General features: G+C 40.6%; 1 protein-coding gene across 1 annotated transcript; it reads right to left on the bottom strand.

The window, feature by feature from the left end:
* Positions 1 to 1865: 1865 nt before the first annotated feature.
* On the bottom strand, positions 1866 to 9361 carry LOC124658162. Its single transcript, XM_047196581.1, has 12 exons — positions 9100 to 9361; positions 8712 to 8841; positions 8516 to 8618; positions 8149 to 8272; positions 6848 to 6913; positions 6555 to 6593; positions 4988 to 5068; positions 4824 to 4871; positions 3949 to 3999; positions 3796 to 3864; positions 3145 to 3393; positions 1866 to 2716 (listed from the first exon to the last, which is right to left on the bottom strand). Exons 1-12 carry the CDS (start codon positions 9283 to 9285, stop codon positions 2456 to 2458), a joined length of 1407 nt encoding a protein of 468 aa, XP_047052537.1. The 5' UTR covers positions 9286 to 9361; the 3' UTR covers positions 1866 to 2455.
* Between the last annotated feature and the right edge of the window lie 8775 nt (positions 9362 to 18136).

Here is an 18136-nt window from a genome sequence, read left to right as displayed (position 1 = left end):
TGGTGGATCTTTTTAGCAAAATTTCAAGCATGGGGGGGGGGGGGGCATGGCCCCAGCTGGCACCCCTACCTCCGTCCCTGACTACCATTTATAACGGCTATAATTCTAAACGATTGTATTTCAAACGGCTACTTTTTCAACGGCTATTTTCTCAACGACTATATTTCTAGTGTATATAAACCACCCCTCTCCCCCTCTTCTAGCATTCTAGGATATGGCTCCTCTCGGCTCTCTCTTTTCAATCTCTTCTCCCACACCGCAAGAGTGATAGCCACTTTGTTAAGGAGATGTTCATGAATCAATCTCCATCTATCGAAAACAAACCTATTATCGTGACATTCGCAATACACAAGGAGGTTTGAGAGGTGAATGTTCGACGTCATGGCAGCTCCAAGCCTAGTTGTGAGACAATTAGTCGCTACATACTGGTTCTGGCACAGGTTGGTAACTAATCCGTTAGTTATTTCTTTACTATTTTGTTGCTCTATTTCCGGTGGCAGGCCCCAGCCACTTCACTTCTCAATTGTGCTGATTGTCTGCCCCTCTCACCAGGTGGCAGAGTGAGTTCAGAAAGGGAAAAGGAAGAAATGAAGAGGTGTTGTACTTGGTTGGTAGAGGAGGTGGGATGGAGAGATGCTTTTTTTATATCCAACTAAAAGGGCAACAACAGCCAGTTTGGTTTGAAATTATCAGATACTACCTCCGCTCCTATGAATTAGTCTTATATGCGTCTCGAGACAAAATTTGACCAAAAAAGTTAAGCAAAAAATATCTCTATTAAATATACATAATCCACTCTCAAAGCACAATGGACGGTGCCGGAAACACCCACACCCATGCGTGGGTGTACAAAATCCACTCTCAATACATAATTGATATTGTAAGATTCTTATTGAAAATACTTTCTAATGATACCAATTATATATTTATTAAATACTTATATCTACATAAATGGATTAATTCTTGGTCAAAGACAAATCTTGAAAAGCATGTACGGCTAATTCATTGGAATGAAGTGAGTAACATACACATACGACTCCATCATGCAAAAAACATCTATCGACCTTTCCAGGTAACTTGTGATGCTTCGATTGTTTATTCTTGGTAACAGAACCTTTTGTGTGACACAACTCTTTCATTTCTGCTCTCCACTGCGACCACTATTTGACTAGTGTCTATGCCTTCAAACTAACGTTGTGATTGTGCTCGCAATAATCAAGGTGCAACAATGGGGAAACAACACTCATCGCCTGTCAACAAGGAAGAAAGTGCAGAGGAAGCGTGGCATGGAGCTGTTGTGCATCACTGCACGGCCTCCGCAAGAACGCTGGAGCATCAGGGAAATTGTCAACTTCAAGATTACCATAGACATGTACAGCAAATATGATGCAGACACTCAATAACTCAAATTCACATTAACAGCGGTTGGCAGAGATTTAGATGCAATTTTATACTTTATGTGCTTTCAGCTTTGAGTGGCCAAAACAAAACTCACCGTCCATTTTTGGCTAATAATATGTGCAGGTTCAATACTGGACAAGAGTTGCACAGTTTGTCAGCACAAATACTACTCACCAGGCATGTATTCACCCACTTCCAGTATTTCATATAGAATATCAAAACAATAACTTCTAGGGCAAATTTTCTCTTGCAACTTGAAACAGATTTTCAGCTAAATGGTGTATGAAATGTGTGGCTTTCACTATTTCTTCTCTCAGATCTGCATTTATGCTGAAGAATATAATTTCAATCACCATCATACACAATCAAGGTGAAATAGGAAAAAAAAACATGCCTTCTGCAGAAGAACAGGTTGGCTTGTAATATTTCATCCTATGTGTGTAGAAGAAAATTTGAAACAGCTATTAGAGAAGTAGAGCAGATACAAACACTTTAATGACAGATCCAGCAACAATATTTTTCACCTATATCCATGTTCAACTTCTACCTAACCTAATGACATTTGCCATCACATGCCCATGGACATAGGATTTCAGTATATACACACACGTGCACATTGGTTAATACAATGCACCGAAGTGTCAAAAGATTATGCAGAAGGTTAATTTAGCAATGAGAAGGATCGCCGCTTCTCCAAATGAATAATCAATAAGAGAGCAACGCACTACATACTGACCCTACATGCCAAGATTAGACAAAAATGCTCTACCCCTTCACCTACACTGTAACAATTTTACAACAGCTGCGAAAGATGACCGAGATGGATCTCAAGATGAAATGTAAGCTGCAAGACAGGTCAAACCTCCCAGTTTTCACTGAGTATGCAGCTTTTCCATGAACTTTCTGACCTTCCCATCAGATCCACAGAGCTCATAACTCAGCCACGAGAATGTAGTCCAAGGGCCAATTTGGCACCTCGGCAGAAACAATTGCTCGAGCGCTTCACACTAGCTGCATCGGTCAAATAAGTTGTAAGTGCAGACGAATAATTGCTTCAACCTTCCGGTGAGGGTGGCCTACGACCATATGGTACATAATTGGAGGTTTCCTGGCCAACTGATGTTGGTGTTCGGGCAAGAGGGTTCCATCGATCAAAGATGATTCGTCCGCCTCGTCCAATTCTACCTCGGCACCGGAATGGTGGCATGGTGTCACCATTCTCAATGGGAGGATCTGGTGGCAACTTGATACCCGCTGCCACCAACTTCCCCGGATCCAGTGGTCTTGTGAATAACAATACTGGTTCCTCAGGATCCTGCAATCCAGAAACTGGTAAATAGACTTGACAAAAAATGTGAAGAACAGTTTGTTCCTTTACAGATCCATAAATGTAAGTGAATGGAGTTAATAAATAATTCAACATCGAACTCTGGAAAGAGACTAACGATAATAGATCACTACAGCTCATTGTCCAAAAAATTACAAAAGCTAGAACTTGCTATAAATGATTAAAAAAATGTTTCTCACTGGTTACTGGATGAAACCATATTTATTTCCAAGTTCTACTTCTAGCTTCTAAATAGTATTCAAAGAGAACTTAACAACTCTAAATCATCCGTCTAAAAACTATCTTGTTGCTTTTGGAGTGCCAGTAAGTAGCAGCAAAGAACTGCTTGCTACCAATTTTTTCTCAACTCTCGTGGCTGGTAAGAGAAAAGAGGCGGTGACAAGAAGATAGAGTACCCTTTTAAATGCCCAGCCATTATTCTGAGGTCTCCTTTTCAGTTCCCGCTCACGCTTTATACGCAATGTAGGGATTACTGATAGCTTGTTATCAGAGTACCGGGGATGGAGAACAGGTGGCCGATAATATGGCTGTTCAGTTGTGGTGTCATCCGAATCCGCATAATCATCATCACTTGACCCATATCTGCTAGAGACTTGCTGGAACCCTGACAATGTAGTCCCATCATCAACAAGCTGGGCCTCATGCTAAATGAGAAAAGGGAAACAAAATAGTAAATTAGGAGGCTGACAAGAATCAAACCAATCTGGAACAAGGTGACAGACCAGAGCATCAAACAAACTGGGTCATAAGATCAGTTAATGATAAACATTTTGTTGAATGAGAGTGCACCATAATACCAGGTAGAAATATCTATTCAATTTGGCCAGCATTATCTGCTACATAATGTGCAGAATAACATCACACAGGTACATAGGTGCAAGTGATATTTGGTTCCATCACAGTGGCAATGTAATTATTTACACCCATTCACCACAACCATGTGATGCAAGTGGTGTGCTCTTATTTGGATTTGTGCATTGTGTTTCTTATTGAAAAGTTATATAAACTAATGTGTAGACTGAAAAATGTAAGATGATTCTATGTACCTTATATTGCATCTGAATGCGCTGAAGGTTGACTTCGCATTCCATGAACTCCCGCTTTGTCTCTTCCCTCTACAACACATATATATCATAATTAGAAGTTAAATTTGGTGATGCTGTAGAACCACTAAGATTTTAGTTCATGCATGAAACTACCTTAATCAGAGCCCCCATTAATGCCTTTGCTTGGTCCAAGTTGCGTCGTACCTAATAAATTTCAAGCTAGATTAGTAAGCAGCAAAAAAACAATGAAACAGCACACAGCAAAAAAAAAATTGTAACGCAATACTTCAGAAAGCTACAGCTAGCAAATTATACTACAGTGGAATAAGGCGACAAAAGAAATTAGTAGATCAGCACTATTAAAATTGTACATTGAAATGAGAAATGGTGATGAAGAGATAATTAGTACTACCTCCATTCCAATGAATAAGGCTTGTATTATTTTTTAAAAGTCAAACCATCTAAAGTTTCACCAAGTTTTGTACAAAAAAATATTAGCATGCAAAATACAAAATCAATATCATTAGATATATCATGAAATATATTTTCATATGATATCTATAGAATATCATATTCGTTGATAGATTTTTCTAAAAGTTCGGTCAAACTAACTTAGCTTGCCTTTTCGGAAAAAAAAAAAAAAAGCCTTATTCATTGGAACGGAGGTAGCACTCTGGTTCATGGAAGGGAATCACATAATGGCATTTCATAAAATTATTGTTTGGACAGTGTAATTAGACATGAGATTGTCTGCAATGCTTCTACTAAGTGAAAACATTTAACTCATACAAAGTTCCGCCATAGTTAAAGTACAATTACTGAATTAGCAGTTTCTTTGGCATACTGATGCGAACAGCATCATGCAAAAGAATAACCAGTTGATCATTAGAGCAGTGGAGCTTTCAGTTCAGAAACAGCAAATATATATATCTCATTAGTTATATGAACGAAATTCCAATGCAATTGTATTAACTAAGATGTACAGGAACAAGAAACGCAGTATGAACAAAATAGTAAATTAAACTTACCAGGCGAAGTCTTTCAAACGACTGGATATTATTTTCCCGTCTTTGCATCTGGATAAGGAAGCAAACATTACGTATATGGAAGAGAAATATGATTGCAGCCAGGCATTATTCAAGAAAAAGTTTCTCCAGTACATTCAAACAAAGTCTGGCCTAAAGCCACTCACCCTTCTTGTATGAAGACGATGGGCCTTTTCTCTTGGTCTGAATACATTATATGGGTTTGTATCATTCACCGGTGGAGGAGGCTTCAAAAAACCAAAAGTAAATTTGTCAATAGTAATGAAACAGAGCCATATTAGGACATCTTAACAATTCTCCTGACAAAACTAGCCTTGACTAAACCTTTGCTATCAAGCACACTTGTTGGGTTGGAAGCTTACAAGTCTAATGCTTAAGCAGGATCCATTTACTTATGATACCTAATTGGCACTTATTAGATGAGCCTTTAAAGCCTTTTTAAGCAAACCTAGTTAAACTCCTGTGGATTTGTTTGGTTGGAGCCTTGGAGGAACAAAGGCCGATGGATTGGGAGTTTGGGACCATCCAGCTTGATTTTCTATTTGGTTGGATGGACGTGATAAAAGAATACAAAAAACGTTGGCTAGCCCTTTTCATACCATTCCTCCAACTGATCAGTGGGATGAGCACAAAAAGGTGCTTCACCCCAGCCCATTCACCCTCATCCTCCAACACAGACCCTGTCTGATCACAATGTGTAGGTCTCATGAACATGGCTTTGGGCCTTAAACGGCCTTATGCGAGTCGAAGAAATCTCCCTTCAACATGGCTTGGTTCGCGTAGGAAATGGGGAATCTGTCCGTCTTTTGGGAAGATGAATGGCTAGGATGCATGTTTTTTCTGCTTCATATACCAAGGTTATTTAACATCGTATGTCTAAACATGCTACGGTGGCTGCTGTTCTTGTGGTGGCCAATCCAAATATGGACTTTGACTTGTCGCTCATATAGGCCAGCATTTTGTTATTGGAATGCCACTGTCCTCAAGGTGACATAGGTGCAACAGTATAAGGATCAGAGCTCGTTTAGATGGACCTGCATACCAAAGGGTTTTTTTTCTGTGCCCTCGATGTATTCGGCATGGGTTCGTTTCAGATCAAAACGGTGATGGTGACTTCAATTACTGCTTGAAACCAAGGTATCCTTTGGTTTCTTTGTCGGGGATTATTCTCAGAAAGGAGAATTCCATTAACCGCAAATGGCAGGGGGGCACCCGATGCAGTTTTCGTTTTGAACAAGAAAACTATACAACATTTTTTGGGGGGGTTACAAGTTCATTAAGCAAGCCTATAGCCCTATTTTCGCTAAGTTCGATGTAGGGCTTCATGTTGGGTCCTGACATCTTAACAAACTTATCTTACTTTCAACAATAGGAACATGCTACTGCACTAAGAAAAACCAACATTTGAGGATCTCCAGATGGTTTGCAGTGAAGTATCTAATTTAACTTGTGTTAACTCTCTTAGCAATCACCTATACAGTCATTGAAATAGTTCTAACATGATCACTGCCTCGTCCGGTGACATGATCTACGCAGCAGTCAGAACTTCCTGTGGTAGCCAACACACACAGAAGAAAAGAACATTTCACTTCTGGCATCCTGGATATATCATAGCATTCGGTAGAAACAGCATCCAAGAAGAACATCTACAGACACCTAGAGGAACATAACACCGTAGCGTCCAGTCAAAGAAATTAAATAAAGTTAGCTAACCTGCAAACGCCGCAGAATAGGCTTTTGCCACCGTTCCCTCTGATAATAAAAAAACAGTGAACATAAGTAATGCAGCAAACATAATAAGCTTAAAATCATTTTCTGTAAGATTAAGAAGTATCTATATCCAGTAGAACAAGAAATTTCTGAACATGCAAAACAAATAAACTATGAGAAAACTAGGTATGACAGGAAATGAGATCGAGCTATGCTACAGCATTTAGAAGGTAAGATTATGCTTGCAGTCGTGTACTGAAGAAGACAATGTGCTGTATTCTGACGATGGGGGATACCTTAGCTTTCCAAAAGTTATATACAGCTTGGAAAACGGCATACCGAACAGATAAATATTGCAAAGCCTGTACAGAGAAGCACTTGGTAAGAAAAACAATCTGTAAGATATAAATATACTAAAAAGACAACAAAACTAATCAAAAGGAAAACATGTCTCTTTCCAGGTATCTTGAAAAGACAAAATCCTAAATCATATAATCTGCAATTAATAACAAAAAAAAGATTTTATGTGCATATGCCCCGTTAACAACTTAAATTGATATTTAACAGTAAAGCTTGAAATCCTTTTAAATTAACATCATATGTGAGCAATCGGGGTCAATTCTGAAGGATATATTAATCGATATGAAGCAAGACATAGAAAACGTGTATGCAATGTCTAAACTAATACCATTGACAATCGTAGCATAGCAGTATGACCTTTGTCTCTCTAGCCCATTGGACCCTGAACTATGAGATGTTGGGATGTGATTCAAGTTTGCACTAGTAAATTACGCTCACCCTCTCACAAGAAAAGTAATGTGTTAATTCAGTTCAACCCCCAATCCCCCATAAGAACCAATCAACACTTATTATTCAAGTCGATATTGCTTACAAGCTTAGCTATTCTGTGCATGCCCATATAATATTCTAGGCCAAGTTCATGCCAACTAGAGAGATGCAGTGCGAGATTTACCCTCAGCGCCGACAGTAAGACAACAGATGGACATGTATGGATAATTGGATACTGAAACTGTAATATCTATTTTTGCCAACCAAGGACAAGATATATGGCATTCAACATAATCATCATCAATACCCATTCGGGTTACAGATGTCAACATAATAAAGAACCCAAAACCCACTCGGGTTACTCCCCACCAAGTACCCTGCTGCCAACAGCACGATGGCCTACAGTGGTCTACAACATGTAGAACTGATGGAATTTACTAGGGCTTTGAAAGTGTGTCCAACATGTATTGTACTCCCTCCGATCCATAATAAGTGTCGGGGCTTTAGTTCAATTTAATCTGGGTTAAATTGAACTAAAGCCCCGACACTTATTATGGATCGGAGGGAGTAGCAACTTTTTTAATTCAAGTCCTATTTTATATTAATAAAAAGGATAGCGAGAGGGGTCCTCAGATAAAGTATCTTATTTCAACTGGCATGAAATGTATAAAATACGATAAAAATGAATAGGCACTATTTCAGAGTTGATAATGACGGTCAGTGCATCAACTGTATTATTTCCATGCTCCCCGTTTAGCACAACATCCTACTACCATTGTGTAAGTTTCCATTTAGCAAGCTGCTTTACCTCCATAGCAACATCAAGTTGCAAGAGGACTGGAACAGGTCCTATGAAAGTTGGTGTTATGGCTCCTGCTCTTTCTCGAGCTTTGTGATCCAAAAATTCCAACTTGAATAAGAGGACCTCCAACCTGTAATATGCGATTTCACTTAAAATGTAGCTTCGCAAAAGAAAAAACTTAAAATGTAGAAAAAATACGCACCCCATAAGGGCAAAATGAGAAAATGGTCAATGTTGTTGTCTAAGCCTATACAAATTAGAATGTCACTGAGACAATCCAAATTCTGCGAAAGGGAAAACCTCTTTTACTGGAAATATGACTCCAAACAGGATTCTGAACTCAACAAAGCGCAAATCTTGAGCGTTTTCTTACTTTTCAGGGTTGAGATTTTTCCGCTCATTGTTGAAGTCTTCAAGCCATTCTTCATCTTCATTGTCGAGGTCATACTCAACAAATTCACCGATATCGGCCCTTGCTGCAACGGGTAGTCATTATTACAAACAGTCCATAAACAAAATTATTGGCAATGTGAAAAGGGGAATTTCCAGAGCAGCGATAAGAAATAAACCTCCTCTTCCTCGTATATAACATGATGGTTGTGCAAAGGTACGAGTGTAATCCCTTTCATAGGATTCCACATCATCAAACTGCGGCGTTGGTATTTCCTGAGCATTCTTCTTGCTGGGAGTTGGATTTCCCTGCAAATCATTCCGTCGAACATCAGAACACACCCAAAAAAAATGCGTAGAAGTTCTCAGGCTTACCTTTGGTGGAAAGAGAAAATTAGATATTCAGACAAAATATATGCAGTTATGCAATACAGTTGAATTCAACCTGCTAATTGGACTGACATCAACAAGACCTGACAATTAACATATACATAGCAAGCAAACTCTGCGAGCCTCGACCCAAACGTTATCATCAGTTAGTGACATGACAGTTGATTAAATAATTACCTCGCCGTCAGTGGCAGTAGCAGCGGCAGTGAGGTCCGACCCGGAATGCCGCAGCAGGACCCCTACCCTTGCCGCGGTGACCGCGGCAGCCGTGGGGTCATCGTCCTCGAAGTCCCGCGCCGACTTGAGGATTGGGAGCTTCTTGTGGATGTCGAGAGGCCGCGGCCTGAACGAGAGCCTGCTCATGGCCGCCACCACCACCGCCGCGCGGCCTTATCTCATCTCCACCGCCCGCCCCCTGGTCGCAAACCACGCACACCCTCGCCGGGGGGTCGGGCTCGCGGACGCGCAAACCCTAGGTCCGCGAGCGCCGAGTGGCGGCGGAAGCGGGCGCGGGGGGGCGCGGCCGCGGGAGCCTGGAGGGGCGGTGGGGAGGCGGGGACGGTGGAGGGGGGCTAGGGTTAGGGTTTAGGTTGGGGAACTGGTTTCTAGGGTTTGAAAGGAGGTGAAAGGGAGGGAAGGGGAGGAAGAAGAAGAAGAAGAAGAAGGGAAGGACGTCGGGGGAAGGAGGTTGGGCTCGACCCCGATGGCCTCAGCGTACGTGTACGTACACGTACGGAAGGAGTATTGTATCGGTATGTGTACAGTCTATGCATACGATTGTACTCGTATAATCGTAGGCAACTTTATAATTTTAGTTGTTAATATTGTTTCATTGATACCAAAAAAAAAAATTGTTTCATTGTCTATTTGTGAAGTGGTGTTCTTCCTTTTCGTTTTCTCATGTTAAAATGCATTTTTTTTCTTAAACATAAAGTAGCCTTCATTTATCCTTCGAAAAAAGAAACTTAATGTACATATTAACCTAATAGTTGTCGCTTGGATTAATATAGTTGTTTCCATAATTCAAGTTGCTAGAATGTTTAAGGGTTACGACTCAACTTAATTTGTCTCGATATTTCAGATTTCATATTTAGTTATGAGACAAAAATATGGTACGACTGATTAACAAAAAATAGGACGTGGATGTTACATTTATATCACCAAATCGCGACACACACGCGTAAACAAAAACATATGACATCATTGCAAACTCCAAAATTTTAAAATCTCTTAATTTTTGAATTGTGTACTCATTTAAGGTATGTCTTCACCATGGGCTTGGTCTCCATGAGTACCACATACTTGTATGTTTTAGAGCAAGAATAATTGTAAAGTCGATAGTTGGTTCTAGTATGTTTTAGAGCGGGAATAATTGTAGAGTCGATCGTTGGCTCTAGCACATTGTCATGTTATTTATAACTAATCTTGTATAACATGAATCAATGTACATTTATATAAAATTTCCATAAATCAATATAAAACATGATTATAACATTACATATGATGCAGTTATGGGGGAATATATATCAATAAACTATAAATTTCCTTTATGCATTTTACATGCGTTAATATGCAACCAACAACACGAATTTCACAGTTGCCATGAATAGATCACTACTCAAATATAAACATAGAGATAGAATAGATCAAATGAAAAAATAGATTGCATCATGCATCATGTTTGCCAAGATATTATGGTGGGGATATGAGAGGGATTTTGCTGTAGATGTTGATAATGACCACGCCGGAGGGGGTGGAGCCTACCAGAGACGATTCCAGCTGCGATTGTGTAAGGGTATATTGCCCCTATGTGTGGTTTTGGTAATTAATGACAACCCCTATGGACTAATGTTTTCATTGAGTTTATATGAAGGAATATTCTATAGGTACTTCTTTTATTCCATGTGTTGGATTCAAGTATGGATACCATGAAGATAAAGATACACCTTGTGTATTGGCATCAAGATCATCGATTTGAAGATATATATGTGATATGATCAACAAGAAGAAATGAAGATGGAGTTCTTATGTGGAACTCAATATTAGCCATACTCTATCTTATGTGATAAGCAATGGATGATCAAGATCTTGAGAGCTTGATTCCAAGTGAAGAATTCTTTATATACATCTCAAGATAGTATGATAGAGTATGAGAAGATACAAGGTTGAGTCGGGCAAGTTCAAGATGAGCATCTCAAGTGAATCACATGCTTGAAGCTTGCCGTCCATTTGGTGATAATGGACAAGTGAAGATGTGCATCAATAGAGCTTTCCCATCATGGTGTATGGGGGAGCATTTGTGAGTCTACACGAAGCGACGATGATCAAGTGAGGCATTCCGGCTTGAGTGGAGTGTGAAGAGCTATCATCAAGATCAAGCGAGATGCGCAAGGCAAAGGTATGGCCTTGCTAGGTTTTCCTTTTACCGGTCTCAAGGTGGTTGTTGGGAGACCGGATTATAGGATAGATAGCCGCACTATCAAGAGGGGCTTACGGTTGGGTAACTTGATCACATCGTCTTAGGAAGCTCAATCCTTTGCATATACTTATTGCTTCTTGGTGTTTCTCTGTGTGAGGTTCTTGAGCTTGTTGCTAGCTTTACAACAAGCCCAAGTTCATCGAAAACGGAATCCGCATGCATCTTCTATTGCGTTTTCGGGTTTGGACGTCTTCACCGTTTCTTGACGGTGGGAGACTCCCTCTCTAAAATAATCTAAAATGTTCTGTGAGGAGTCTCCATATTTCCAACAAAATTGGTTTCATGTCAATCGGGGTCCGGACACAAAAGTTATCACAGTTTTTGTATAACATGTTTTCCTGCTCTCCCGGGCAGGGACCCGGTCGGACCGGCCCGCGCGCCGGACTGGCTCCGGCCTGCCGTCCGGTCAGCCGGCCTACCAACCGGCCTGGCCGGCGTGCCGACCGGTCAACCGGTCGCCAACCGGGCGCCAACCGTGCGCGGAACTGATCCGGTCTGCTGCCCGGTCAGCCGGCCTACTGACCGGCGGGCTCGGCGTGCCGTCCGGTCGACCGGTCGCCAACCGGGCGCCAACCGGATGAGCTCCTGGAAGACACAAAGTGACCCCCGGTCGGGGTCCGGCCTGCCGCCCGGTTTGGACCGGCTGGTCCGGCTCGTGGCCCGGCTCCGACCGGGCCCTGGACCGGACGGCCCGGCTCCAGGCCCGGTTGACCGGCCTCCTCGACGGTTTACTCAGCCCAACTTTTTCCCAACGGTTATATTTGCTCTTGGGCTATAAATAGCCCTTCTTCCACCTTGGGCTGAGTTAGTTCTTCCATTCTCTCACCTCCATTGTTGCCTTTGAAGAACTTGCTCTCCCCCTTTGATTCCTCCCATAATTCTTGCTATTTCTTGAGGGATCTAAGAGAGGAGATCTAGATCTACAACCTCCACCAATCCATTTCTTCTCTAAGTGAGGGGAACTCTTGGGATCTAGATCTTGGAGTCTTTTGTTGACTTTCCCCATTGTTCTTCCTCTCCAATCTCATCTTAGCATTTGTTGCTTGGGTGGGATTTAAGTGTGAAGGACTTGAACACCTCTAGTGTTCTTGCTTTGCATCATTGCATAGTGTTGAGCTCTCCACCACGATTAGTTCGAGTGAGAGACCGTGATCTTGTTACTCTTGGAGGGAGACCTCCTAGTTGGCTTGGCGGTTGGTGCTCCGGTGATCTCTTCAAGAAGATTGTGAAGAGGCCCGGGCTTCTCCTTCGTGGAGCTTGTGAAGTGGTTGTGGAGCTTGCCATCTTCGGAGCGGAGGAAAAGCTAACCATAAGGAAAGGGCCATTATCCTTCGTGGGTGTGGCTCGGAGAATAGGGTGAGCCTTCGTGGCGCGGGAAATTCTTCGTGGGACCTCCACTCCTCCAAACGTGACGTACCTTCTTGCAAAGGAAGGGAACACGGGAATACATCCTCGTCTCCGCGTGCCTCGGTTATTTCTATACCCGAGCTCTCTTTCCTTGTGATAGCCATCGTGCTTGAAGTACATATATCTTGCTATCACTTGTGCTACATATATCTTGTGCCTATCTTGCTTAGCTCTAGTTGCTATTGTTACACTTAGTTGAGCTTAGCATATTTAGGGTTTGTGCTTGTAAACTAAACGATAGTTTAATTCCGCATTCTTACAAGACAAATCCCCAAGAGTTTGTCCTCTAGGCGACATCTCGATCTTTCAGATTGCCCCCTCCGATCTCCACTAGCAGCGGCCTGCAAACTCTCTGTTTATGTGTTTTTGATCTCCGCCTCTGTATATACTGATATCGCGTCGGGGACCCTTTCTATAGAAGGTTTTAGGTCAAGACGAAGAGGATGACGGTGAAATCGACGGCATCCGAGCAATGAGGTGCAAACGAAGGGTGGTGGCGCGACCTACATAGGAGCTTGTGCCATAGGCCCGCTTTCCGAGAATGTGGGGCTTCTAGTGCTCTCCTTTGGCTTATTGGAAGCGTCTTGAAAATTCCGAACCATGCTCTCTAACCTTGCCATTTTTGGAGTTTGGTAGCTCATGTAAAATCAAAAATAGTAACGTATATGTTTTCTCACAGATAAAGTTAGAACCAAAGGAGATATGATTGTTTAGAAAATCTCTGAAAGCATTAAGAACAATGGTAATAACTACAATATGATGCAAATATATTGAAATATGTGACAATAAACTATAAAGTCCATGCATGCATTTTACATGCATCGGTGACATGCCACTTTTACAACAATATATATTCATATATAACAATGTACTAGGGTAAGACGTTTATGCAGCTAATGTTCTATCAAAAGATCCGCTAAATATTGATTTTAGACATACCTTAACTAGTGATAAATGTAATTTTTGGATGCACTTAGCTCAATGGTTGGTGATGGTACACAATTTCGATGAGCCAGGAACGTTCAAATAGAAGTTGCATGACTCCGGATCTTTGTCCGAAAAATCTATGTATGAACATCTCTTATGAATTAACATACTAGATTTCTCGGTAGATACCTACGGAAGTTGAAAGCACCCCTTAAATTCAAGATTTCTACGTGGCTCGTACAAACGCTCTTTCTTAACAAGGGTAATTGACTATGAGTGGGACGAGTGTAAAAATGATGATTAGGTAACACAAAGGAATATATCAACATTTATTTATCTCATTTCCTTTTGCTCGTCTTGTATGGTGGATAGTTCATGTTACCTTTAACTTGCTTCCCCTATTGGTTGAACGCGATAAACAAAAAACAAAGGCTCAAACTCGAGTGGGGTTTTGAGCTTTGTGTTAGGCTATATGGAATGAAACTATCAAAATTATATTGTTTTGAACATATCTGGAGTTGCTTGTTTCTTCCATGTTATCCACAAGATATTCATTGGATTGTTGTGGCCATATCTTTTCCATGTGGAATAGTGGGAAACCATGGAGTTTGGATGCAATCTTCTTATGATGGTTGTAGGGGTGGTTGATGGCATATTGACGAGTGCATTTTGCACTGTATTTTTTCTTATGTTTTTTGCATTAGTAATAGGATTTTCGCATTTTACCGCGCTCGCGCGCACCTACTATGTTTGTTTCACCAAGATCCTAGAAATAAAGAGGTTGATAGACAAATAAATTAAAGAGATCATTTTTGGACATAAATATGGTGATTGAAAGCAATAAATACCTTTCATGCATTTAGCCACACACATAAGGGTCAACCCAAAGAGAGAAATCGCGTGGCCCACCAGGCAGTAGTAAGCCACCTCGTTGGTCAATCGACTCTATCCTTGTCTGCATCTTGCGCAGACAATTGATCAGTATCCATAAGTTTCTGTCTTTTCTAAAGAACTTCTCAACGTGTAGTTCAACTTCATGGTCGGGTTGATCTAGAAAACACATGACAATATTAACTTATATTCATTTGCTTTGACTACTTGTCACTGTTTCCAAGTTCATTGTTCTTGCGGTAATAAATAAATTTATTAAACGAGCGACCGGATGCTTTCGGATGTTTGTGAACTTAACATTTTGAGCTTACTGATTTTTTTCTTACAACTTTACCGCAGGGGAATCCGCTAAGTTGTAAATTTTATATTAAAGGGTAAAACACTGTAGCAATTTCCAAATGAAAAAATCAAAAAGGAGTTAAATCAAGGAGGAACACAGTTGACAAAGCTTGCATACATTTTGTATCTTTGTAGGAGAAGATCACTCTAAAACTCAACTCTCCAAGTTGTAACTCTAAAACTAAGACCGTTTACGATCTTCCAAATAGCCTTTGACTAGTGCGTGTTAGTGTGGTCACAAACTTACAACAAGCATGTTGAAGCAGGTACTAGTTCAAGAAACAAATCGGACCCTAGCCGAACTAAAATAATGATAACTTATACAAAACTTTTATACCTTTTACGAAGTTATTTTTGCATTATACAATATTAAACAAGTATAACTTATATTATTTATTTGCATAAATAACAACATACAAATTTTGCTAAATGTTAGTTGTAATGTTTTCTATTATACAATTGTAATGAATATATTAAAATAAACATGCATAAACTATATAGTGCTAGATATAAACTGTATTCTATAACAAATGTTCTTGAATCATTTTTAGCAATGTCATAAAGTAAATAGTGTATGCATATTCATTGTAAAGATCTCTAATGCATACGACCTAACTAATATCTTAGAGTGATTTCTAGTATATATTCATTGAAACTTTTAGAGTACATTTAATTGACAGGTTGGCAGATTATTTTTATTTCTTAGAATTACATGTACCTTGCAAGTTAGGTTAATAGTAAGTTGACAACATGGATGTGTTTTATACTTGGTTTTGAAATATCATCGCTTGTATTAACCACCAATAAACATAAATTGATGTGCATTCTAGTTCATTTGCACGTACTATTCAATTATTTTATATGCTTATCTACAACACGATTGTCAACCCCTAGCTTAAGGTGGCGCTCTCATAGTTTTTGAAATACGAATTCCTATAACATTAAACATGCAAACAACCAGCATAAACTTTAGTACATCCTAACTAAACTCGTCCGTTGTCAATCATATTTGCTTTGTTTCCAAGGGCTACACAGTCTATGGTGTGGACCATCCCCTACAAACCGAGAATTTAATTAAATTTTAGATATGACAATGTTATCCTCGATGATAGAGTTAATTACCAATATAATTTAATATCTGGGCCCTCCACCTCACGGGCAGGCGGGCGCTGTGTTTGCCCGGTCAATGGGGTATCTACATACGGTTGCTCAGGGTATCTACAACCAGCTGGCTGACGGTATACTAGGAGACCGAGAGATGTATAGATGATGTATGTTTCTTCTTTTCGATGGTTGTTTTTGTATCGACATTATGTGATCCATGAGTAGTAATAACTTGATACTGCAAACCTTGTAATAAAAGCGGCTCTCTGTGCATCAATTGCCAGGATCACCCCACATTTCGAAACAAATACCATAGCCTAAGGATAACCTAAGGGGATAGAAGGGCACAAGGTTCCATCCGAAATGGATTCCTCCTGGGTATGCCAAGACCAATGTCGATCAAGCCGTTGCTAGACGGGCAATGGCCGTGTCCTTGGTACCGTATGTGGTGGAGAAGATGGGTCGTTTCTCGAGGCGTCATCACTAATCATCCATACCCTGCGACCCTGGAGGTGATGGCATGCAGGGAGGGGATCGCGCTAGCCGAAGAACTTCAGCTCCACCGTATTGGGGTGGTGTCAGAGTCAGACTGCCTCCAAGTTATAAATAGCATGAAGTGTTCTGATGAAGGCAGCTATTGCGTGGTTATCCTGAAGATTAAAGCAAAGATGCCCTCGTTTGCTGGAGTTATTATTTTCAAACACGAGCCTAGAGCATCAAATTCTGAAGCTCATTTGGTGGCCCGTCTTTTCTGTGTTAGTCGTTAGGCTTGGCTGCTGCAGCCTCCTGCAGGTTTTTTTATCCCCTTGAATATTACTCTCTTAGTTTTTAAATTTTGATGTATCTAAAGAGTGTCTAGATATATGTAAATTTAGATAAATTTGTAACATCTTTTATGGATAGAGGTAGTATTATTATTGAGTAATAAAGGATGACCGAATTCTGAAGAAGAAAAAGGCGGTGCGATCAATATTTTGCTGGATATAAAGCCAGTTCCACCCCGTCGTTGCTGCAGGCCTGGCTTGTTTGCAGGCGAAAAACACAAGGATGGCTTGTTGAAGCAATCAAGCGAAGAGACAGTGTGCCTTCTGTAGGGGGAAACGTAGGAGCTGCCTGGGGAAGGAGATGGAAGCCCGCGCAGCTGGAGGCTGATAAATGGGTTGAAGTGAAATGTTGACAACTTGTATACAGTGATCATTCAACTGTTCTCACAGGTTCTTGAATTGCGGCTGTTCTCGCCGTTAAGCATGTTTTCGCTAGCTCCAACATTTGTTAGTTGAACCTACACGCTAAGTGCACTGGTAGAGAAAGCATTCTTGGTTTACATGCTTCTTTCAATTCCTATTGTTCTGACTTTTGAGTGATATTTATCCACCTGTGACTTCGATATGTTTTCATTTCTTTCCATAGCAAGTCCTTGACGGGTTCTTTTTACATGGTATATGACTGTATGTACAAGTTATTAGACATGAAACAGTAAACAGATGTATTTCTTTCTATAGCAAGTCCTTGACGTTTTTTTTTACATATATGAGATGTAAGGAACTGTATGCACGAGTTATTAGTCATGAAATAATAAAACAGAGGGTCATTTCATTTGACATAAACGCCCACACCCTAGTGCAGATCAGTAACTCAATGGCCACAACAGTGCTACAAGCTCAGGAGAAACTATCATTCTTCAACCATCTATGCGAATTTGCTCCGGAAGTAAAAGGAAATAACAGCACTATCTGAGCAATGCATATATGCTGCAAGTACAAAGAATCATTGAATTTTCATTATGTAAAGGACGATGCTTCTATCAGTTGTTCTTTTCATGGCTGCACAAGGACAACAGAAACAAAGGACCAAAGACAAAAACACCATATATACCACAAAGAATCAGGAATTCTTGATCTGCAGAAGGATATTTCTGCCTCTCCTTTTGTATGATCATCGGGCCACCTGTTTTTTCTTCCGTCCTGCTGGAAAATGTTTCCACTGGTGAGCACAATTAGCTCCATCGGGCGGAACAAATGACTTGGTCTCTCGTGTTCGTTTTTCGCACTTCCTCCATTTTTTGCT

Source organism: Lolium rigidum, chromosome 5, assembly GCF_022539505.1.
Source record: "Lolium rigidum isolate FL_2022 chromosome 5, APGP_CSIRO_Lrig_0.1, whole genome shotgun sequence".
Taxonomy (NCBI): domain Eukaryota; kingdom Viridiplantae; phylum Streptophyta; class Magnoliopsida; order Poales; family Poaceae; genus Lolium; species Lolium rigidum.
The sequence above is the reverse complement of the archived record's forward strand: the minus strand, read 5'-3'. Positions and strand labels throughout refer to the sequence as shown.